Below are 24360 nucleotides of genomic sequence, written 5' to 3'. Positions count from 1 at the left end.
TGATATCCCAGTCCGCACATTGCTGACATGATCACTCAATTGAATGGTGCAAAAGTCTTCTCTGTCCTTTATTTAAAGAAGGGATATCATCAGTTGAAACTCGAGGAAAATCGCAGGTATATTACAAACTTTTCTACACACATTGGTCTATTTCGACACAAAATATTGAGTTTTGGTATGTCATCGACTGCAGCGTTATATCAAGAGGTAATCTGGTGTATCAAACATCCTGTTGTGAATGCTTTCAACTATAGTGATGACATATTAGTCTTTGGAGCTACATAGAGCATGACAAAATTCTGAAGCAAGTTTGTTGTTTGCTTGCTGATGCAGGTTTTACTTTGAATCCTGAAAAGTGTGAATTGCACAAAACAAAGCTAAAATTATTTGGCCATATGTTTTCAGAGGGGGTATAACACCGGATACTTCTAAAGTACAAGCGTTGTCATCTGCCAGTCTCTCACAAGATGTTTCGATGCTATGCTAATTTCTTGGCATGGCCAGTTACTGTTCCAGATATAAACGAAACATTGCCAGTGTGAGTGCTCCATTGAGAGCGTTGACAATAAAAGAATCTTTCATTTCATTGATCACATGATTGTGAAAACAGATTTTAAAAAATCAAGCAAGCAGTCGAGAATGTGACTGAAATGGCAATTTCACTCCAAAGCCTCATGCCAAAGTTGTTGATGCTAGTCCCATCTGCTTAGATGCAGTTCTTCCACAGGATAGCAGACGTCCAAATGCTTGAAGACATATTGTGGCATAGAAGTTTGTCACTAACAGAACATGCTTTTTCTTAGCCTGAGAAAAAGTCTAGCAGCGGTGTGGGCTTGTGAACATTTTCATGTGTTCTTCTAGGGAAAGCCTTTTATGCTAGTGACAGATCACCAAGCTTTGCTAGCCATCTTTGGCAATCCAAGGGCCAAGATGGCTCCTTGCATTGAACGTTGAGGTCTATGACTGCAAGAGTACAATTACACAATTGTGCACCATCCAGGAAAAGATAAAAATCCTGCTGACTATTTTTCCAGAGTGGCTATGCCGTGTTTTGTTACCCTTTATAAAACGACTGATGCTTACATAAACTTAATTGTAAAATCCAGTACACCAGCTGCCTTTTCATTGGAGCAAATTGTTGCTGCTACGAGTCAAGACATTATAACACATTATTCGTGGAGCCAGCACAGTCAACCTCTTGCCCGTGACAGTGAGCATCAGAAATTCAAGAATGTCAAAGATAAATTGTCTGTAACTCAAGAAGGCACAATACTGAGAGGGTTGGGAATTGTAATTCTGGAAAATTTACGACAACAGATAGTTGAAGTGGCTCATGAAGGACATCGATGAATTGTTGCCTCCAAACGAGCTCTCCGAGACCGAGTTTGGTTCCCTCATCTTGATGAAAGAGTTGAAAAGGAGTCAAAGGCCTGTCATCTGTGCAACTGTCTGTTGTTAAACACCACTCAAAACCCATTAAACATGTCAGAGCTACCAAAGCATAAGTGGGAGAGAATTACTGTTGACGTTTTTAGTCCTCTTGAGACCTAATGGTAGTAGTTGATGAATACACCCATTTTCTCTTGGTTGAAGATCTCTCATCCATTACAAAAAAAAGTTATCAAGAGATTAGACACTCTCTTTGTGACATGGGATGTTCCAGCAATCTTGAAGTCTGACAACAGCCCACCTTTCAACAGTCAAGAGTTCAGAGATTTTATCAGTCACTTAAATGTGAAGCATCAGAAAAGCACATCTCTCTGGCCCCAGGCCAATGGCCTGGTTGAACGACTCATGAGCACATTAAAGAGTGCTGCTTTAGAAAAGCTCGACCTTGAAACTGTTCTGAATTCTACCCTGTGAGCTTATCGTACGACCCCCCATTTGACCACAGGCAAAAGGACTGCATTGATTATATTCGGGAGAGCTATGACAACCAAGTTACCTCAGTGGACCAACCAGGTCTCATGCTCTGAAAAAGAAGTACAGATAAAAAACTTTTGAATCGTAAGAAACAAATGAAGGCTTAGGCAGATCAACAGTGGCATGCTAAAGACATTGTGTTCACTCCATGAGATCGAATGATTGTCCGTCGATCACACAAGCGTATATCTGATGCTCCACTTAACAGTGAGTTTTCTTTAGGTTACTAATACGAAAGGACTCATGGTGACTACCCAGCACCCTTGGAAGTCCATTAAGCAAGACTCTCTGCACTTTATACATGCAGTTCAGAGCTAGTCAGACGTCTCTGCAGGAAAGGAAGCTGATGTTAATGAACCCAGTGAGGAAACCATGACTGAAGTTGCTCCCACTTTAACAACACATGTCACGGACACTACTAGTGATCATTCACCGATCCTAAACACGCGCTCGGGATGAGCCATAAAGGACTCAGAAGGCTCATTGAAGAACTATAATTGTGTATATGTATATTTTAACTTTTATTTTTTATTTAACAGAGGGGGAGATGCAGTGTTTGTGTGTTTGTGAATGACAGAACTCTAATTGTTCCCTATGGACTCTGTAGATTGGTGATATAAGCGCTTGGAACGTAGTAAATGGAATACTGGTTTAGAATGTTGAGTTCACAGTTACACGCCGGAAGAATTAAGACATGTTTTACTATAGCTCCGTGTGTGGTGTATTTAGCGGAAGGGACCCACGCTGTGGAGGATGCTACAGATAGATTCACTGTTTGACACACAATGGGAAGAGGTACACTCTCCTCTTTTTTTTACCTAGGTTCTCAAGCTTGTTCGAAGGCTGAGCCATCGATTGAGGAGGAGGCCACCAAACGTACTGAATGCCAGACCTTGTCTCTGCAGCTACCTTGGCTAGGCTTTCAGCGATTAACACCTCCGCTATTATTGACTTGATTTTGGCTCTAATGAAGCATCTGTGCTCTTGACGTAACAAGGTTCTGAGCTAGCATTTGGACATGTTTTGAACATTTCAAAGGGTCCATGGTACAGACCCTTATCCATTCCACATAAGTTACTCTGATTAATCAGGGTGCAAGAATGCTAGCCGTTTAGGATGGTGTATGAGTCTAGGGTCTGTGACAAGATTTAAATGCATGCATTGTGAGAGGGTTTGAGAGTGCTGATGTTTAGGAATGCTCATCTAGTGACAGTTATTAGACCGAATGGCAAGAGTTCTAGTTCTAGTGTACTTTACAGTGAACTGCTGACATTTCTGTGTTTCTAGGTTATCAGGTTGTGGAAGTGTACCCGTTGTGTAGGTTTATGGCATACATCCAGTCCTTTTGTTGAAGTTGAGGCAAAATCAGGTTAAGTTCTACATCCTAATTATTTTTCCTTTTTCGCCTACTTTTTGCTGTTTATATGTTTAGAACTGTCCATCCTTCTCTGCTAGGGTCCTTGTTGCATACTAGAAAGTACTATGCATCAGTGCCTTTATACACATGAACACTGTGTAGCCATCCAGTTAGCTTCTGCTGCACCAAACAACATTTTTAAATTACCTGTTCGAGATGGAATTGTTTGGAGGAGGTGATTTGCGCCTCAAATGGCTGCTAGACATTACGGTAGCCAGTACCCGCTTTGTTTTTTGTTATGTCCACGTCTGGCAAATGGCAAGTGGTTCCTCACTTGGGGAAGTGGGTACAATGGAAGGCACAATAGGCAAGTCTAACTAATCTATTTTCACTCTCAGGTGCACTCCTTTGTCTCCAGTGTTCTTCTAATTTGAATAACTAGTTATGGTTATAGTTACCGTTTTGTCTAGTAGATGTAATACTATTTGTGTTCTGCTCTGTTATCCGAATTAGCTACTCACCTTGGTTTTTACTTTACTTTATGTACTGAGGCTCTGTTGGTTTGTAGAGCATTTCTTATTGAAATGATAAGTTCTTCCACAGTAATTAAGTAAGTAGGAGACAGTTTGTCGACAGTTTGACAGATGATCAATTTTTGTCTTTTACCAACTTAAGTAATTCCTACATTTGTGCATTGTATAAAATTGTCAATCAGTGCGGCATTGCATACGTACAAATATGTACTAACCCATGGAAATGATTGTGACAAATAAGAAGGCTAATCTACTTTTGTGCCTGCTGTTTGAAAAGGCCAGTGGACAGTGATGACGGTTCACAGACTCCAACAATATCCTCTGTTTGTCAGAGTTTGGTACCTGAAGCCAAGTTCAGAACTCACGTCTTTCCCTGTCCACACTTCTAAAATTGACAAACTGCCTAATAGCACATTCTTCCATGCATTTCTTCACAATACAAGTTTTTTCCCTGGAAATGTGATAAGGAAAGGACAATTTGTGCTTTATCCCTCAACATCCAAATCAGTTAAGTGGGCTCAACCTTGGGGCCTTGCCAAATAGCTCTAGTCAACTTTAATGCAGCTTCAAAACATCAAGTAATGCACCTGTTATTGAGACATTTCATTTATAAACCTGAGATGACAACATGCTGAGCCTGTTCCCATGTTGACCACCCATGCCTAACAATATCACCTGAACAGAAAATCAACAGAATAGGGAGTTATACCGGTCTAGGGAGAAGGATTGACCACGCCAGGAGCCAGACCTTGATACGGAGGTTTCATGTCCAATAACCATCCCTGATGTGGTAGATTGTACCTTACAATGATAAAACTTCACATGGTGATATTATTAGAAAGTCATTTGTATTCCCTGATGAAGCCATTGTCAAAAGGCATGACGCATTGGCTGGATATTCAATATGTGAAGAATAAAGTGTTTGAATTTGAAGACTCGCCTCTACTTCTAGTCATGTGTTTATGAACTAAATTGAAGAATCTCTGTTCTCATCTGAATGGACTTTCATATGAGTAAGCTCTCTTTCTGGCCTTAATATGGACACTATTCCAATGCTGCATTGATTATTTGGTGGGTGCTCCCTATTCTGGTTTTTATTGTATTTTGCAAGGTCTGAGAGTGGTGAGACCTTTTTTTGAGGTACAGCGCTACATGGTAAAATCAGAACACTAGCACTTGTGCAATCACAAACGGGAGAGAAATAGCTCTTTTTGGTTTGCGAATATCATCTGCGTCTCAGTTGTCGATTGCATGAAAACATTTTACAAAAAATATTTTGTAAAAACCAAAAGACTTCAAATCATAAGTTGCCAAAATCTCAAGTTTGCACAAATACCTCTGTAGATTTTTCTTTTACCAGTGATTCATTCCTAAAGCCAGACACACTCACCTCTGACATATTTGAGGATAGAATTAATTAAGTAATGTATTGTTCTAATGCCAGGCTTAGCAGATTCGATGCAAAATCTTTGAGAATGGGATTGGGTGCAATTCGATGATTTGTAAGAAGATAGACTTGTAGATCTAAAGGGTGAGTCTCTCAAGCACAGCTAATTTTAAGCTTTCTCAAGTATCAATCAATCAATAGTTTATTCGGTCCAAATTTGGGCCATTTAAAAGGTTTAAAAATATATACATACGTAGAGAAAGATAAAAACCATAAACCAGTACACAATAAAAGGAACAATAGTAAAAAAAAGTAGGGGTCCAGTAGCTGCCTGAGAAAGATTTCATAAATAGGTGGGGTGAAAGAAGTGCTCGGAATAGTCTCTGGATCTTACCCTGTACATAACCCTGAACAATAAAATAATAATAACGTAAAAGCTGTTGTGTGGCACATCTCTATATAAAATCAGGCATTGAAACTCCAGACAGTAAAACTGATTAAAAATTTAAGAAGTCAGACAGAGGTAGATGATGCTCTAGGTTAATTAGTTCTTTTGGGTTAATTAATCCAATAAATTGCATCTTGACAATTATAAAATTAAATATAATTTTAAATTTATAAAACACTTTAGTTAAAATAACTCGATGTAGCACTTATTTAGAAATACGGTCTTTTGTGCTCAATAAGTCGCGGTTTACAATTAGAGCCCAAGGCTGATATAACAGGATGCTGATTTACTGTTTTCTAGACAGCTCTTCAAACAGTGAGTTAAAATCTAGAATAGTCCTATTACGAATTTTCCATGCTGCTGCCAGATATTTAGAAACAGCGCTGATTATCAGTATGGAAGTGTCGTATTTACATATTCTGAATAGACTGTTGCGGGATAGTGGATGGAGTGTTCTGCACAGGGGAATAATCCACTTCCCTCGGGGACCTTTGTACAGAGGGCAAAAAAATAGGATGTGTTCAGCTGTTTCCTTGCATAAATGACAATTTATGCATTTGTCCGATGGGGAACTGTTAGTCGACCAACCAGCCGTGTAGCTATTGACCGCCAATGTCCCGTACCTGAGCTGGAGTAGTAGAGAGCGAGCACGGGCTGGTATGGGTAGATCCAGGGAGCTTTCAGGGAAGGGAACGTGTTTGACCAGCAGGAATTCTGCTGTCAGCCGACCTGACCCATTTGAACCGAGAGATTCCTCGTTGATTTTTGCCCAATAATGTTCTTTGATCAGGCGTTTAGCACTGCCAGGAATCATCTCGGGGTTCTCCCAGTACTGGGATAGACTCAGTTTGGTCCATGCCGCTTTCATCTCCCTGAGCCACCGTACCTTTTCCCATCCGTGATGAGGTGGTAATAGTTCTTTAACTGCTGCCCTGTAGGGTTCAAGTTCGTCTGTTTTCCATAGTCTGACCCAATACAGGAGTGGTCTTAGATATGCTATGTCTTTGATACTATTTAAGCCCAGGTCCAGTCTGAGGGGGAGCATTGGCGTGCCCCTCCCCAGTCTAGATATGTGTCTGAGGAAGTTATTTTCTTTGGTTTGGAGAGTATCCATCTGTCTGTGTAATCCCCAAAGTTCTGCTCCATATAGGGCCGCAGCACGGATTTGTGCTTTATATATTTCAGAGATAAGGATCAGAGGGGGGCTTGTGGCAGTGCTAGCTTTGCGTCCTATTACTCCACATCTTTGGCTAATTGTTAGTGCCCCTTTCCTTATGACTGGCTCCCAGCTGCCCTTGTCAGATAGTCTAATGCCCAAGTAGTCATATTCCATTACTCTCTCCAGGGGAGTTAAATCCATCTTCATGTTTGCGCTGAGCTTCTTGTTCGGGGCGCTGTATATCATAAGTTTAGTTTTCTTATGGTTTATGTCTAATCCATAGTTTCTGCAGTATACACCAAACTGATTTACCAAGTTTTGAATTCCCATGGGTGATTTAGACAAAAGAATAGTGTCATCTGCGTAGAGTAGGCAGGGGACTTTGGTTCCAGCCTGCTTGGGAGAATCATTTGTGCAGTTTGCTAAGTACTTGATACAGTTGTTTATGTATAATAGGAAAAGAGTTGGGGCCAGAACGCACCCCTGTCTAACTCCCCTCTCAATAGCCACTGGTTCTGTGAGATCACCCTTCTTGCCGTTCCTGATTTGGGCATAGGTATTTTCATGTAGGCGGGTAATAAGTTTCAGAAGGCCATGCGGGACACCCATATTGGCTAGCGTCAGCCATAACTGGTTTCTGGGGACCAGGTCGAACGCGGCTCTGAGATCAATAAAAACTACGTAAAGGTTACCCCTTCCTATTTCTACAGTTTTCCATTTTATTGTTAAAAATCTTAGCACCTGATCTATAGTACTGACTGCTGGTCTGAACCCTGCTTGTAGATCAGAGATGGCGTTTGTTTCTAAAATCCAGTCTTCTAGACAGGACAAAATTTGCTTTGCAAAGATTTTTTGGAAGTTGTTGAGTAAGGAGATTGGGCGATAGTTGGCAGGGTTAGAGGGGTCGCCTTTCTTAAAAATGGGGACTATCTCTGCTCCCAACCAGGAGCTCGGAACAGGTGCTCCAGCAGCTATCTCATTGGAAATGAGGTTTAAGTATGGGGCCCATACATCTGGATTCGTCTTGTAAAGGTCTCCTGGTATTTTATCAAGGCCGGGGGCCTTTCCCCATTTCATTGAGGCAATCGCAGCCTTGGTATCTGCCAAAGTGAATTCAATTTTGGGGGTCTCGGAGGTCATGATATGGATCAGATCCCGGGAAGCAGCATCGGTGGTCCCCAGGTATAATTGGGAAAAATGGTCGGACCATTCTGCAGGGAGTATTGAGGCACCAGGCGAACGGTGTGGTTCATTGCTGGCATCAGCTACCAATTTCCAAAATTTTGTGGTGTCGTTTGTTTTAGCAGATTCCAGGAGGAGGACCCATCTTGATTCATCCCATTTCCTACGGGCTCTACCTTGTTCCTTTTTGTAGTCTTTTCTAGCTTCCCTTATATAATCCATCTGGCCACCTCTTAGGGCTCTCAGCAACTTATGCTGTGCTTCTCTGCATGCAGTGTTGAACCATCTTGCGTTAGAGTTCTGTTTAGGCTCTGTTGCCGACTCTTTAGTAAGTAGAGTTTTTAAAGAGTTAAAAAACAGTGTGTGGGCTGCTATAAGCCCACCACTATCTTTCGTGGGTTGAAGTATATATTCCATATGATCCGCCAGCTGCCTGTACACTTTTGCCAAAGTGGTTATGTCAGTGTTCAGGGATTTCCATCTAACATTTCGCCTGTTGTTGGTCAGTGCGAGCTGCTGTCTATAGGACTTGGGGCAGGAGACTTCAAGTAGGGGTAGTAGGTTCCTGAGTGATAAAATCAGTGGTTCATGGTCGCTTTCCTCATGTTCTGTGATGTTCATATCGACCATGTGACCCCAAAGGCGGATGTCGAGCAAGATGTAATCAATCTGGCTCTTCTGCAACCCACGTTTAAATGTGGGGTGAAGGTTAAGATCCGAGCGGGAACGGCCATTGCAAGCCCGGAGGCCGTGTGCCAGTGTAATGTCCATGAGCTGGTATGATAGTCTGTTGATTTTAGGTCTTTTGCTTGACACCAGCTGGGGGATGCCCCAATGAGCATCTTCATCTTTATATAGTTCCTGGGCCAGGTAGGGTTCAAAAGTGGTGTTAAAATCTCCGGCAATGAGAATAAAATGAGAGGGTGATTTATCGGTGAGAAAATTGTCTAAAATAGTCACTGCGTTGGACTCATATTTATTGCCCAGGCTCCTATTATAGATGTTAATTATTAAAAGTGGTTTCTCTCTAAGAGATGGTATTGATAGACCCATTAGATCAGGGCAGCCCAAATCAATTGGTTCAATTTGGCATTTGAGGGAACAGCTGAGCCATATTAGCAGGCCACCTGAGGGTCTCCCTGAATTCACCTTATTTGCTGGAACCCAGTAGCTTTTGTAACCGATTCTGTATTTAGGCTCCAGCGCCCATGTTTCTTGGAAGAGACATATTTTATGTTTGTCTATAAATTTTCCCCATTCAGGGTTGTTCATTTTACTCTCCAACCCGGCAATGTTCCAACTGAGGATGGTATCTAAGCCATCTGGTTTGTTATGGGGAGCTTCAGCCACGCTTTCTCAAGTAATAACAGATGGGAGTTAAGATTTCAGTGGGGTTGGGGATTGAGGTAAAGAACCACCCTAACTCAAGAATTTCATGTCTTGCGTTTTTATGCTGTGGTCACTGTTAACATATCAACCTTCACTTTCTTAACTTTAGTTGTGTTTAGGGATTATGAGTACCTGACATGTTTTTTAGTCTATGTAATTTTTGTCTTTACAAAAAATAATTTTGACGTCTGTTTTCACAGTCCCTCCATTGTCATCCGTGGAAGAATGCACTGCCAGTCACCTATTTGGATGGAACGAGGCTTAAGGAAAGTGTGTGTAGGTGTAGGAAACATCCATGAATAACGTACTGTTTGGTGTCAACAGCTGACAGACTATAAATGCTAAACGCTAATCTGTGTCAAGGCAGGTCTAAATTACTCACTTCTGGTTATTTGGCAGGTCAGCGTGTTAAAATAATAAAAACCCAACTCCAGCTTTGTTATTCCAAAAAGAGAAAAGGAATATTGTTATGCCGGAGGTTAGGCAATTTGGTCAGCAGTTATGATTTGTGATTGTATCTGGATGTAGTAATTTTCACAGTTTGTAGTCATGCTGTTACCTTGGCAGTTACAGCCCTTATAAAAGGCATACACTAGCAGAAACCTGATATATTGTGGGATATCTTTGGTCCAACCCATTTAGGAAAAAAGTGGTGCTTTAAACATAGAAGCATCTGATAAATTTCAGCCCCCAGTTGTAGTAAAAAGGCAAAAATAATTTCCAGTTACACAGATTATGCAACTATACAGTCATGTAGCTACAGCAAAACAAAAAAGAAATAGGACAAAAACATCAACTATAAAAAATGAACAATGTGTGACACAATGCATACCAGCTTAACCCGTTGTAGACTTTTACCGGATGGGTGTAGGTTTCATGGGGAACTTGGCAGCTTTTCTGTTCTAGGTAAATATGTAAAATGCAGGTCTACCCTCAAGCATGTGTGCAAGCGAAAAAAAATCCAGAGCAAGGATATGTTCAGATTATGACTGCTAGCAGTGAAAAGTAATGCCTGAGCATTAGTACATACGGAAAGATGTATACATTTGTGGGAAATAAAAGAGGGAAAAGGCGGAGAAGTCAGGCACGAAGGAGTAGACGAAAGGGAAGAGGATTTTGTTTTGTGGGAGCACCCCACCCTAACAGTTGAGTGCCATACAAACATTTAATTTATCTCAGATTCATTAACCAAAGTAAGCAAATTAAAAGGTTACATAATAATCATGTTTACTCAGCAACAGTGGTGACCTGGTATTATATGGATAAACAGTACCACTTCAGACATTACATGGGTTGAACATAGGAAAGAAGGTGCGTCTATAAACCCAAAAAGGGGATGACGGAGGTGGCTTGAAAATTGATAAAAGATGGACACAATTGTCCTATAAGTGTAATACATTCTGAAAATGTCAAAATCAAAAGTCAGACCTAGCCACTTTAGGGTGGTCAATGTGTTTCAGTCTTAATCGGAAGATCAGGCATTCATGAGGATAAATCTATTATATACCAGGTTAATGCGTGTAGAAGCAAGATCAGTGCCAACCAGCTAAGATGCACTCAAAGGACAATAATTTTAGATTTTTCAGTTTATATAGCAATACTCGTGGTTCAGACACAGAGCGATTCTTGTTTTAATCATATTCTGGTGTGTCTGTACACACCTTTAAAATGAATGGAGCAACCAGTCAAAGCGTGGCATTGCTACTAAATGGTAACTTGCTTAAAGAACTGTTAAAAATGTAAGTGGTTGGGAATCCATTCTGCTACCTTACGTTGATCTGCGTGCCAGAAGTCCCCTGAAAAACTGTTCCTAAAATAGTTCCCAAATACAGGTTCAGAAATTCTCAGTATCGCTCAAACTCTTGGTCTAGCCACTGACTTTGTGATCGTTTATGGCACTTACTGTTGCTTCGTGACTTATACTTTATTTGAAAGAGATCCTGTCGATATCTGGCATCATTTTAATCATTTTGGCAATGGACTTTATTGGTTTCCAGCTGAATTTGGTCTGTGGCATTTTATGTTAGCATTGATACTTCAAGTGGCTGCTTGCAAGAACAATCCAAGCGAGAACTGTATTTGATTTCGCAAAATCTGTTTTTTCCTTTTGACTTTGAGTTTCCAGAGTTTCGTTTGGTGCACACTGTTGCACGCTGTAAAAATACAAGAAAGTTGTGTTATATTAGGTATACAAATTTGAACCTCAACCCACACTTGAAGTAGCTTCAGTTCTACTGTAACGCTGACATATTTGTGAACCCACACGTATGATTGAGTTTTTACAATGCAAAGCGTGGGTCTGTTGTATTGTATGGCATTCCCTGTTTCTGCTTAATAACCATGCAGTTTTTGAGGTGCTTCTTATTTCCAAATGTGTATATGAGAATCTATTGTTTCTGAAATTGTCCTTCAATTTCATGCATTCCCGGTATACACAGTTTTTCGAAGACAGACCAAGTGCCTTTAATTTCTCAATCTTGTATACTTTTCAGAGACCTTTTTTCTCTCTGCATCAGTGTTTAGAAAACTTTTCTCCAGCTGTTAATCTCTTCTCTAGAATGAACTGCTTTCACCTAAAATTTACCGGATTACTTTCCAAACTGTATACCAGAGCAATTTACATTTAAAGGTGTGTGTGTTGAAAAGAACCCTTCAGAATCTGTATTTTCCCTTTCTTTATATCTTTGTACAATCTTTCCTTGGAGAATACTCCTTGTGCTTTGGAAATGCCGTGCTACTCAGAGTAATGACACCTTAGCATGACTGATAGCAAGGCCTGACTGTGATCGCTTAGCTCAAGTGATGGACATTTGCTTCCTGAAGATCTCGGCACCAAGTTCCTTGCACAAGACCGCTTTTTCAGAAATACATATTTCTCCTATTTGAGAGGGCTCAAACAGAGAATGGTATTCAATTAACACCACTTATAAAGTCCTTACAGTAGATCTAAAATTATCTTCTGTTGAGTTCTTTAAAATTATGTAACCAGGTGTGCAAAACCGTTTTCTACACGTTTAACTTACATACTAACCTGTAGGCTCACACAGTCAAATATTATATGGATGGTGTTAAAGGGACACGATTGTTGCCCTTAAAATAATGTAAGCTATCGAAATGCAGAGGTCATTGCCATGCATCCATAATTTAGCACTCCCGCATTTATTGTTAATAGGCACCTTCATCTGCTGGCGGTGTATGGGTCACGTTGAGTATAGGACTTTGCTGACCCTGGGATATGCTGCAGGGAATGTTTTGTGTGTTAGTCTTAAACTTGGCAACCGTATTTGTAAACGGAGAAATCAGTAGTAGGTCAATATGGTGTCAAGATTACAAAAATCACTGACTTCGTTTTATACAAAATTAATGGCATATTCAAAATAAATAGTATGTTGCTGTTATGTTTACTAATGGATTCACAAATGATTATATAGGTCTACCTAGAATATGCAGAAGTAATATGAATAGATCTGTAGTTCTTACTCGTCTGACTTGATGCCCTTGTTCATTTGTCATTGATATTTTGCAATCTCCCATTTTCTGGCACTGTTTTCTGATGCTATTACCAAATCCATCACTAATTCCGTGCCTCTGTCTTTGTCTTAGGCACCAGCAGATATGTATTCATTCAATTGGGTGCCCATAACTGCTAGTGGCTGATGAGACTGATTTCTAATTTTTTATTTATTTATACATGTTTATTTAGTTTATAGCAAAGATCATAAACATACAATTAAAAAAGAAAAAAAGATATATATATATATATATATATATATATATATATATATATATATATATATATATATATATATATATATATATTGTTTAACATCATAGCATTTCAAACGGAGGAGGCCAGAACTGCGTGCTGTTCTTGAAATTACTAGTGCCTGATTATGTTTCGAGAGGGAACAATCTGTTCTTGGAAAGTGACGTCTGTAACACATGACTAGATCCACTTCAGGCTTGTGTATTGCACAATTCAAGTGAACCATTCTAATTCATGGTTTATCCCTGCTATGGGTTTGTTCCTGCTATTCAACAGTTTTCACCCTTTGTATTCTAAGACATGCCTAACGATGACAGGTCACATTGTATTTCTACTGTTCATGGAAAGTGGAAGAGGTTTGCCTGTATTTGTTGTCGACCTAATCTTGGAGATGGGCCAGCTATAAATATTTAGGTATTGTTTTAAAACTGATAGGTAAGGTGATGTTTTACTGAGAGTGGCATCACTCAAGGTTTGAAAGAACTGAGAGAGTACTGGGCAAGCCCAGGCGGGGTTACTCAAGGGCAATATGTGGCCTCACAATAAGCATTCATGTAGTAAATTCTCATGGCATTGCACCTGCTGTGCTTGTGTTTTACTATCAAAGCGAGAAACTAGAAAGTGAAGAGCATTGCTGTGGATTCCCATTAAAAGAGAGGTGTCCATGAAGATGTAATATTATTTTTATGAGAACTGTAAGCAAAATGACAGGAGGTTAGAGAAAGGTAGTGGGCCATGCAAGGGTAGAGAGAGAATCTTATAGACTGATGTTAGAGTCGGTAGGAAAAATTAACTGGAAGACTGAGAGAACCGTATTCAGGACTGCTGAATGGATTTAGAGGAGGATATAGCCCAAAGATTGGACATTTGAGTTCTACTAGTCCTCTTTGGAATAGTAGATTTCCTGACTTCAGTAAAATGAAGTCCAGAGTGTGATCACATCCTAGTGGAAATACCAGTGGTTATTATTTAGTTTCGGTAAATAAAACACGGCTTGATAGTTAGTGTTGAGATGAAGAAAAATATGGAATCTTTGTGCTTGTGGTTGAAGAGATTGTTGTATTTTACATGATGTTTGTTGTATGATTTAGAAAGCAAACATTTTCAGGGCTCGGCTCGTACAAGGGCTCCAAGATCCGAGTCGGACCCTTGGCTCGGCGCTCCCTAATAATCCTATAGGCTTGCCTACCTCGAGTATTTTAAAGTAGGTACAGCCCGATCTATCAAAATGAGTCTTCATCCACCTTGGTATTCTTAAAGGTATCTGACTATTTGAGCCTGCTTAGCCTGAGACTTTAGCTCTGCAATATTAGTCTCATATACACATGCACATCTCGTACTTTATAGGAAAGTGCTCGTTGTTTTTTTTTTTTTTTTTTTTTTTAAATGGTCAGCTTTCCGGGGTACTATAAGAATCGTGAGCATCCATAGAAAGGGGTTCCTATGGTTTGATCCGTGATAGATTATCAGGATAACTATTGATTAGGTCAAATAGTTAAATTTTTTTTTTAATTGTCCACAGATTTATTATGTATAGATAACATGCAAAGATGATATGGGTCCAGCCTTTCTGGACTTGCTTTGATCTATAGTATTTTTTAGTTCTATTCTTATTGGAATTAAAATGAAACTACATAGTCTAAGAATTTGTTTGCTCGGTACACCTTGCTTGCAGTAGACGGTGGACGACGTGATAAATGAGTAAGATGGAATGTAGTGCTTTACACAAATCACAAAGAAAATAGATATCTTAAATGTTAAGTGGCACAGTTATTAGATTTGGTACTAGAACTTACTGACGTTGAACTCGCTTGTAAAATTGCTTCCACGCCAGCTTGCATTATTACTCTGAAAAATACTGCACACACCTTTTGTTCTGGCATGATTTCAGCTGTCATTTCCAACATACACTTTTACATTAGATGCAGCTTTTTTCAGTTGTATTGTCGAGTACTGTCAAGGCTAAAATAGTTATTTATTCGGATATGGAAACTGGTGGTAAGAACGCATGTGTGTGTAACTGGCTGCTAATCCTGTCCATGACAGCCTCTTCCCTGGAAAAGGCCCTAGGCCGAGAGCAAATCTGTATAACACAAATGCGTGCGCTTTCTGTTTCCGCAGGCAGAGCAATTTTCCTGGCACCAGTCACAGTGGCATGATGGGCTCCAGCTCTCCGTACAGCCAGTCCATGAATAACAACTCTAACATAATGAACCCGCAAGGCTCCCCGTACAGCATGGCCGCGACCATGGTGAACAACTCTGCAGGTAATATTTTTTGCACCAGGAATTAATGTTGCTGGGACGGTATCAGCCACTTGATCGTGAGAAGAGATTACCAAAAATCTAGAGTTAAATTAAAAGCGGTTCCTGCTTTTGGGGTGTACTTTGTAATGTATTACTGTATAGTTATTTGCTATGTTAGAAAACTTGGAAACGTGCTGCCTATAGTGCATATATTACTATAAGTTGTGGCCAAGAAGCCTATTATACTTTGTACTTCTGGTTTTATGCTCGGTATTTGTATTTTTTTAAATACTTTTCCGTGTATTTGACAATATGTTTTTTCACATTTTATTAATATTTATCTACTTGTGTTAGTGATGAATAAATACAAACATTTAAAAAAAAATCTTTTCACGTTTATGTAACAGATTTTGAGTACACTCACACTTCGATGTCGCTGTTGTTTTAGAGTTGTGACAAGCATTTGTGCACATTAGTATTGCAGTACTGACCCAGGCACCTCTGCAGTTGTGTAAGCTCCTTTCAGAAATTATATTTCTTTTTGGTTTTACCTCCCTGTGCCAGCAATAAGTAGATAATACCACATTCTAGCTTGGAGATGGACTGAGGAAGGGACGACACTGCATCTGGTGAGGCGGGTACCACAAATAACCGAAACCTCTGCACTCAATCATTGAACCTGTTTTAATATGCCTTTTAAACACATGGACAATTGACTCGTTGTTGGCGATGAGGATGGTGTGAAAATGGATCAGAATGGTACATCCGCTCATTGCTATTGGCAATAGCTTTCTGTTTAAAAAATGAATATAGACAATAAATACAGACATGGAAAACGTTTCTATATGTTTATGTGGAAAAAATTGTAAGAATAGAAAACTGGAACCATGATTTAAGCACACAGTACAATAAGAGCACCACCTGTCAGTGTCCATATAACAGGGTCCCTTGACATGTCAAGCATATCATCAGTCTCATGGGTTTCCCAGTTTTGTAGCCCCTCCTCCTGCCTCGAACAGCGTATCCGTAGAAATACCCAACATGAATCCCCCTTCATTCTCCACAGGTCTTTCTGGATCAAGTGTGCTCTAGGGAAAGCAGGCTTTTGCCATACTTGTCACCATGAACAGGAGAGACTGTACATGAGCAGCACTGATTTTCAGTTTGTAAAAAACTGTAAAAATACAAAATCATAAAAAACGTAGCGGCCGATTTCCAAGTGATACGTATAAAATTCAAGTCTATATTTACATAACAAAGGAATTAATGAAGATCACAATAATGAACATTATAACATAGCCAAGATCTAGTTGGAAGGGCTAACATTCAAGTTTCAGCAATTTTTATTTTTATTTTCCCATCTGCCATCAAAAATCTACCCTCTGCATAACAAATAAGAGGAGATGACAATGTTAAAAGATAAAGAAAGGCAGTTTGACAATCCCGAGTGTGACGATACTTTTAAAATGGCTACAATGTCCCTCTTATGAGTTCTGGAAGATAATTTGCAGAAAAACAAAAAAAGGCATTGATGATCGATTAGACGAATTGGCACAAGTAAAAAAAAATCATGCAATGCTTTGAAAAGTGACCTCAGAGAGGCACTGATGAAACAGAAGCTGTTTTAAAGCTGCCGTTCATAATTATTGCCAATAAAGGTCAGAAGTGTCTCCAATCCACTAAAATTTGTAAGAGAAGAAAACAATCCTACAGGGCTTTCCTGTAACTCAGTTCCGTCTCCTAGATAGAAACACCTGGACTAACCATTTCTTATCACCCTTCACAAGTTTGCAAAGAGAGAAGGGAAGTCAGTTGCTAAACTGGAATTTCTAATATAGACCAGGGGATTCTGCACTACTAGGTCAATAGTAAGCAATTAATACATTTTTTCCTATTAAAAGACAATGCTGATTTACACAATAGATATACCAATAACCTCACAGGGCCCAGCTTTGATTCTCTCTTCAATATATCCTAGACCCAGCTCCTTTTTTCTTTGGATGCTACCAATAACAGAGTTACCCCGGTTTCCAATTCCATAGGCCGCAGAGGGTATTTGGTTTTATCTATAGTAATCATCTGTGCTAAAGGATTCTGATCAAGTCTGTAATACACAAAGTCTGATTTGTCAAATTAATGAATGAACCTGCTTTAATGAGCCTGTCAACATGTAGACAGTGGACTCCATTCTGGCGATGATAATACTGTGAAAGTGAGCCTGAATAGTACACTGTCAGAAGGAAAAATACACAGCCCCAGGGCATTTGTACCATCAGGCAGTCCTGTAAGTGAAGCAGCTCCCATAGCAGAGATAAAGAAGCAGCTTTGAGTGTACAGGCAGTGAAAAGGTCAGGGTAGAGCTACCGTATTTAAGGGTGGTTACTACTACAGCAGAGGGGGCGGTGTTATAGGACAGTGTTCCATGCCCACTGTGGATCTTACTGCAAGAGGCAAGAGTTGTCTGTTGTCCTTTGGTGCTGTTGATCTGACCCGTGAATCTGTCAGAAAGCATCAGCAGTCCATTGCTGACCTGTCAACCAGGTTGGAGGTAGGGGATGTTAGAGCTCTTGCGTCCCAGGGTTTATTTGTACATTCTGTTTTAATACGGCGCAGCTCTATCAGGAAATGGGTGTCAGTGCACTTCACATAGAACAACTGTTGGGAAACAAGCTTCTCTCTGCACAGAAAATTAAACAATAATAAGTGATCAGGTCGAATCTGGAACAGGGACTAGTTAACTAAAAATATCACAAATTTTGAGTTGGATTAGAATATTTAAAAAAGAAATCAAGAAGCTAGGAAACTGACAGTAAGATGCTGGGGTAGTCATCAAAAAAGTGATCTGTATTTGACGCTGAGACTGCGAAGGGGGAGTTTACAAAGTGAGGCTAGTGGTGACATAAGCTGCTCTTCATACAAGTCAGTTTTCCTTGGAGCCTGATTTTGTCTGTTTGTTTTCAATGTGTGAGAGTTGGGACATTGCATGTTCACTTGCCCTAGAGAATGCCCTGAACACCATCCTTTCATGTGCATACAGATTGAGAATATCCAATTGTTGCAACCAGTAATTGCTTTGATGTATACAAATGACTTGTGATAGTCTCACTGGAGCACACATTGCCACATCCAGATAGGTCAGCTCATTTCAAAGAATGTCATATCTGAAAGTATGTTGCAGGTGAACGTAGTGATGTGTGTGTATGCCAAGCCTCATTCCAGTGAGTCTGTAAAAGAATAGTCTATACCAGTAGTTCCCAACTGTGGTCCGGGGACCCCTCGGGGTCGACAAAGCCTCCTCAGGGGGTCCGTGACCGCTTAGAAAATTTAATAATATTAACTGATTAATAAAGTGTATATAAAGTGGCTAACTTTCCAATTGAAAATTGTAAAACATATTGTAAATTTCAAGGACTTTGAAATTGGAGGCTAAAAATTAAACTAGTATCCTCAGATTGGTTCGTGGGAGCAGTGCACGTGCATCAAACAGAATACAGTATGAGCGATGTGCGACTTCAATTGAATTTAGAAAAGCTCCAACCTTATTAATTAAAAAAAAAAATTATATCGGTTTGCAAATTACATAAAGTGTGTTATCATTTGTGTATGTGTTTTATGGAGTGCTTGTTTCTGAATTTGTTTAGTTTGTTTTGCGGTTCAAATCATCAACAATGTTTAGGCTAGGCTCCATCCCTGGCTTCCAGTAATTACTCAGCAGTGGGGGTCCCAGAATTCCAATATTGATTCAGTGGGGGTCCCGGGTTCCAATAATGATGAAGTAGAGTTCCACAGATGTCAAAAGGTTAAGAACCACTGGTCTACACTGCTCATCGTGAATGATGGACGAGGATAGGAGCAGGGATCATCCAAATCCAAATAGACCAATCTTTCTCAGAGACTCTTCTGTCAAGATAACTGGGAGAGTTTTATGATTACTTCTTCAGTCCTGGACAGGCAAAAGAAGTATTCTTATGGACGTAACATGGCCTTAGACCTCCATTAGGCATTGTAGAGTAACGTATTTGTCAACATCTTATATTCATGAAACAGCTGAAGAAACAAAAAGGGACCTTACAGTTGGTCCTCATTGATCTCAGTGCTGCTTTTGATAGTAAATGCACTATGCCCTCTATGGGCTAAATATATGGTTACACTGCATTATTTATTGCCATTTCATTGTGCGTGGTTATGCCCTATAGGGGCTAACTTTGTAGTGTCCTCTAGGGGCAATTCTGAGCATTACAGTCATATCAACATACCAAAATATTTGTGGCACGGAAACGTGCCCCATAATGCTTTGCAGGGCATTACTTTTACAAAACATTTTTGCTCATAATTCAGCTTGTGGTGGTCTTAGGACAATGGGACCACCTCCAAAACTTTGACCACAATGTTCTCTTTCTGTCTACACCATCTCTGGGTCCCCACACTATATTAGTGGGTACTCCAAAATAATAATCCCTCCCACCATTCAGTGTCCTTTTAAGCTCTCTTGTGACTGACTTGTTTTGTTTTACAGCTGGGAGAAGTTATGTCTTATGGGCCTTATTTGTAATATCATTGCAATGGGCCTGCTAGTCTTCAGAAATGTGTTATGCACTTATGCCCTCTTGGGGCAAAATATATAGTTACACTGCATTACTTTCTGCCATTCTTTTTTTCATGTGGTTATGCTCTCTAAGGACTGACTGTATGGTTACATGACCATGTTTCTTCCAAATGCTATTTTTATTGTGGTGTCCTTGAAGGGGCTGTTCTGAGGTTTGCATTCAACATACTATAATATTTGTGGCACAAAAACTCCCCCGGAATGCTCTGCAGGGCAGTACTTTTACAAAACATTGTTGCTCATAACTCTCAGCCTGTGCTGGTCCTAGGACAATGGGACCACTTTCAAAACACTCTTTCTGTCTACATCATCTCTGAGTCCCCACACTAAGTTAGTGGGGACCCCAAAATAAAAAAAAAACACCCACCATTTAGTGTCTTTTAAGCTTTCTAATGGCTAGAACTTTTGTTTGTCAGCTGGGAGAAGTTTTGTTTCAAAGGTGTTGTTTGTAATATCATTTCAGTAGTCCTGCTAGCCCTAAAAACATCCTCAAGAGGTTTAGTATATAGATACGCTGCATAACTTTCTCCTGTTTTTTCATGGGATTATGCTCTGTAGGGATTAACAATATGTTTACATGACCATGTTTCTTACACATTTTTATGGTACCCTCCAGGGGCTGTTTTGAGCATTTACGTCTAATGCCAAACATGTTTTTCCAATAAAGGTTTTATATGATAATTGTATATGTTTTAATAATCTTTCCTTATTACAAATATCACCATGATTCAGGATAACTTAACATCCTTATTACACTATGACCGTTTGAACACTCTCTTGATACGTTTGGGTGACCCTTCTAGTTTATTTCTCCTCTGTGGCTGTCTTGTTTCTTTTTTTGGGAATTGTGTTAGCCAGCCAGCAACTCTGATGGTCGGGTGGTGAAAGTGGTATTCTATTGGAATTAGCTGGGCAGATTTTAATTTGGATGCTAAATGGCAACACTTTCATTTTCTTGCTGCATATAGAGGAAGAAGGTAAATGGAAGTGCTTTAGTTATATGCAGGGCCACTGGAATTATGTGGCTGGAAAAGACGAAATTATGAGGCAGGGATGACCAATTTATGTGGCAAGAAAAGTCCAGTTATGAACCTACAATGCCAATAGCTCAAGCAAATGTGAGACCTATTGCATTGCAAATGCTTGTTTTTCTTTTATTTAAGCCATGTTCCACAACAGCCCACTCTGCTGTGCGACATGGCTAAAAACAATTGACAAAGCCAATAGAGATTGCATATTCAAAGCATATTGGCATTGCCAGGTCTGGTTAGTTTTGTTTTGCGGACTCTTTCTCAGTCCACCTCCAGATTAAATCTTAGCATTATTTACTTATTTATTTTACATAATGCGTTTTGATTCAGTATTGGAAAAATTCTTATATGCAAGGTGGTATCTCCTAATGGCAATCTCTTCTACTCTGCCCAATATGCCAATTCCAGTAAACTTTTACCCACGCTCATTTTCATCTAACTGCATTTTTCCTGGAAGCCAGGGAAAAGGTCAGACCATTCAGGACCAATGACTGCTGTACATCCAGATAAGGCTTGTAAGCAAATTAAGCACTTGTGGAGGAAGTTGATGGCCTACCTTATTTCGTAATATAAATGGCAAACGCCGGACCAAGAAGCTATTTCAGTGGTATCTGCACTCTCTTGCTAAATAATAAATAGTAAATCTAATAAAGTAAAGGAAATTCAAATACAGTAGAAAACAGCTTTGAGTTTCTACCTGTAGGCAAGTTAGTTATTGTACTGTCTGCTCTAAAAGTAGTTGCCTTGCAGCCAGTCAAGCCACTGGGGCTGTCATTGATGGTGAAGAATTTAAGTGACTTCAAGAATGACTGTAGGAATACACTTACGACTGAAAGTCGTTTGATGTCCATACACTCTTTGCAAAACAAGTTGATGAGGATAGAGGAAAACGTGACTCCGAAAATGGGCATTGAAAGGTCCGTGGTTTTATTTTGACAAATTATTATTTCCACTACCCAGACAAGCATTGCTTTTTTAGGACCATGTATTATGACAATATCATTTTATCTGCCAAATGCACCCTTGGAGATCATACCACCGCACAAAGCAGCACTCCGATGGAAGAACACCACACATGAGAATGCAGAATTGGATGCTATTCTCATGAGTCCTCAACCCTCAATTGTGCAGCCATAGTTCCTGGTTAGAAGGGATGCTTGCACATGTTTTCCCCAATTGGCAAAATTTACCATGTTGAGTTTGTTTTCCTAGAACATTTCAAGTTCAGGCTGTCGTTTTATTTCACCAACTCTCCCACTTTACATTCCACCATCCTCTTTTCTTTCTCCGTTCATAAACCCCAGTAAAACCACGTTCTTCAAAACATTCAGAACTCATACAAAAACAATTTGTAGAGTACATTGCAATAGAGACATTGGGGGGCTGTAGGAGGCTAACTTGGAGACTTCTGAGCCATGAGACTGGTTGTATTCCTTTTCCTTATTTGAATAATTAATGATCCTGGGAAAATTATTTTTTTCAGTTTGTTCGTCTGTCCTCGAATCTGCTAAAATAAGGCACTCATTGAAAATGACCAGACCACCAGTATATAACACAATTGTCCTTTCTTCAGTCTTGTACTGTCAAAATGCAGTTTGTTGTATTTGCTTAATACTGATTTAGACTCCAATTTGATAAAGGTTTTGTTATAGAAAAGAAAACCAAAAGCTGCATGTCTATCACAGATTTGCAAATATCAAACGAATTAATGAGGTTGCCTGATACAGATGGATGCTTTGCAGATGTTAGTCCTCAAATCAAGGTGCATTCTTTGTCACACCTCCAAAATGACTAGTTTGTAGGAAGCTCGTAAGGTACCCGAGTTCCATTGTTGGAAGAGAGCAATATTATTTTAGGTTACTTTGTTGTTGGTTTGAAATATGCACAATAGATATTTGACAACGACTTATCATTAGTAGAAACTCTCCTGAAGTGCCCTGGCATTCACACGCATTCTCAAATGAAAGATTGGCTGCTGAAAACTAAATGAGCTCGGGTGGTGCTGCACGCTGCCCCCATCCATTTAGAAAGCCTCAAGATTTACTATCAGCTCCAAAAACTCAATGTAAATACACTGGTGCATTATTCAGCACCAAGACAGTACGTGTTAATCCATAATCACACCGGATCAGACTAGTGATGGTTTATAAGGTTCAATGCCACCCAACCTGGAAAGTGATGTTTTTAAGTCAGTTAGCTTTAACTTCTTCTTTTTTTGTACTAATGACTTGCAACAAGATCCCTCCAAAAATGTCTTGATAATCATTAAGGGCTACATGTACGAGGATTCGAAATAGGGATTTCCTAATCACAATTTCCTGTGAATCGCAGTTAGGAAATCGCTATTTCAAATGAACAAAACTCTTTTGAGTTTCATTTGCGATTCCTAGTGGGTTGCAAATAGACATACCTCATGAATATTAATGATATAGATTACAATTTGCAACCCATTAGGAATTGCAGCCATCACAGGGATGATGACCTGTTGGGGTCAGCAGACCCCCATGATTGTAATTGCTTTTAAATAAAGCAGTCTTTTTTTTTAACCCATCCCAATTTACTTAAAGGAAAACGGAATGCTTTTAAAAAGGAAGAAAATTAAACTTTTGAAGTTTCATTTTTTATGAGTAGGCAATGGCTCCACTGCCTGATCTTACAAAACATTTGTATCCCATTCTCAAAGGAGAAGGGGTCCTTTGAGGACCCCTTCCCATTTGTGAATGGGTTACCACCTCTTTAAAGGAGTTGTCAAAATATGAATGTTTTGCAACTGTAATTCGGGCGCAAAACATTCATACATCCATTTCAGATTTGGTATTTGGAAGGGACGCTGTAAACACGCCTCTTCCAAATACCAAATCGCAAACACAATTTGCTGTCCAGGAACCTCTTACCGAATTGCATTTTGTGTTTCATACATATTTAAAAGCATTTTGCGGTTTGAAACTGCCCAATCGGGCTGTTTCTGACTGAAAACATGCTTTGTACAAATAGCCTTAAGTCCTTGGAAATTGAATATTTCACTAGTTTGAAAACTCTACACCCTATGTGTGATTCGCAGTGTGATCACTGAGAGGATTCTCAATAACAGCCATTAGGGAAGGATTTGTCAATTTATGTTTGAAGAGCTGGTGCAGGGTTCTCATCAGTGAATAGATTATTGAAACAAGATTTAAGGGTGCACACCAATGATTTCTAGTGATGCAAAAAAGAAAGTACACCTTCTTAAAATTATTATAATTAGTGTATATGTGATGATGTTCTAATCCTCGACAGGTCCAACTTGTAGATATATATCCTGACAAATAACAGAGCCAGATTTCACTTTTAATA

General features: G+C 39.6%; 1 protein-coding gene across 4 annotated transcripts in view; it reads left to right on the top strand.

The window, feature by feature from the left end:
* ARID1B (AT-rich interaction domain 1B) overlaps positions 1–24360 on the top strand; it is a 764650-nt gene that overhangs the window by 619136 nt on the left and 121154 nt on the right. For all 4 annotated transcript variants that reach the window (XM_069234667.1, XM_069234666.1, XM_069234669.1 and 1 more), the window contains one exon: positions 15266–15411. In XM_069234667.1, the coding sequence (XP_069090768.1) occupies positions 15266–15411 (146 nt within the window). The remainder of the gene's footprint in view (positions 1–15265; positions 15412–24360) is intronic.

The sequence above is a fragment of the Pleurodeles waltl genome, chromosome 5 (assembly GCF_031143425.1).
Source record: "Pleurodeles waltl isolate 20211129_DDA chromosome 5, aPleWal1.hap1.20221129, whole genome shotgun sequence".
Classification (NCBI taxonomy): Eukaryota; Metazoa; Chordata; class Amphibia; order Caudata; family Salamandridae; genus Pleurodeles; species Pleurodeles waltl.
Note: the sequence above shows the minus strand (reverse complement) of the source record. Positions and strands in the feature narration are given on the sequence as shown.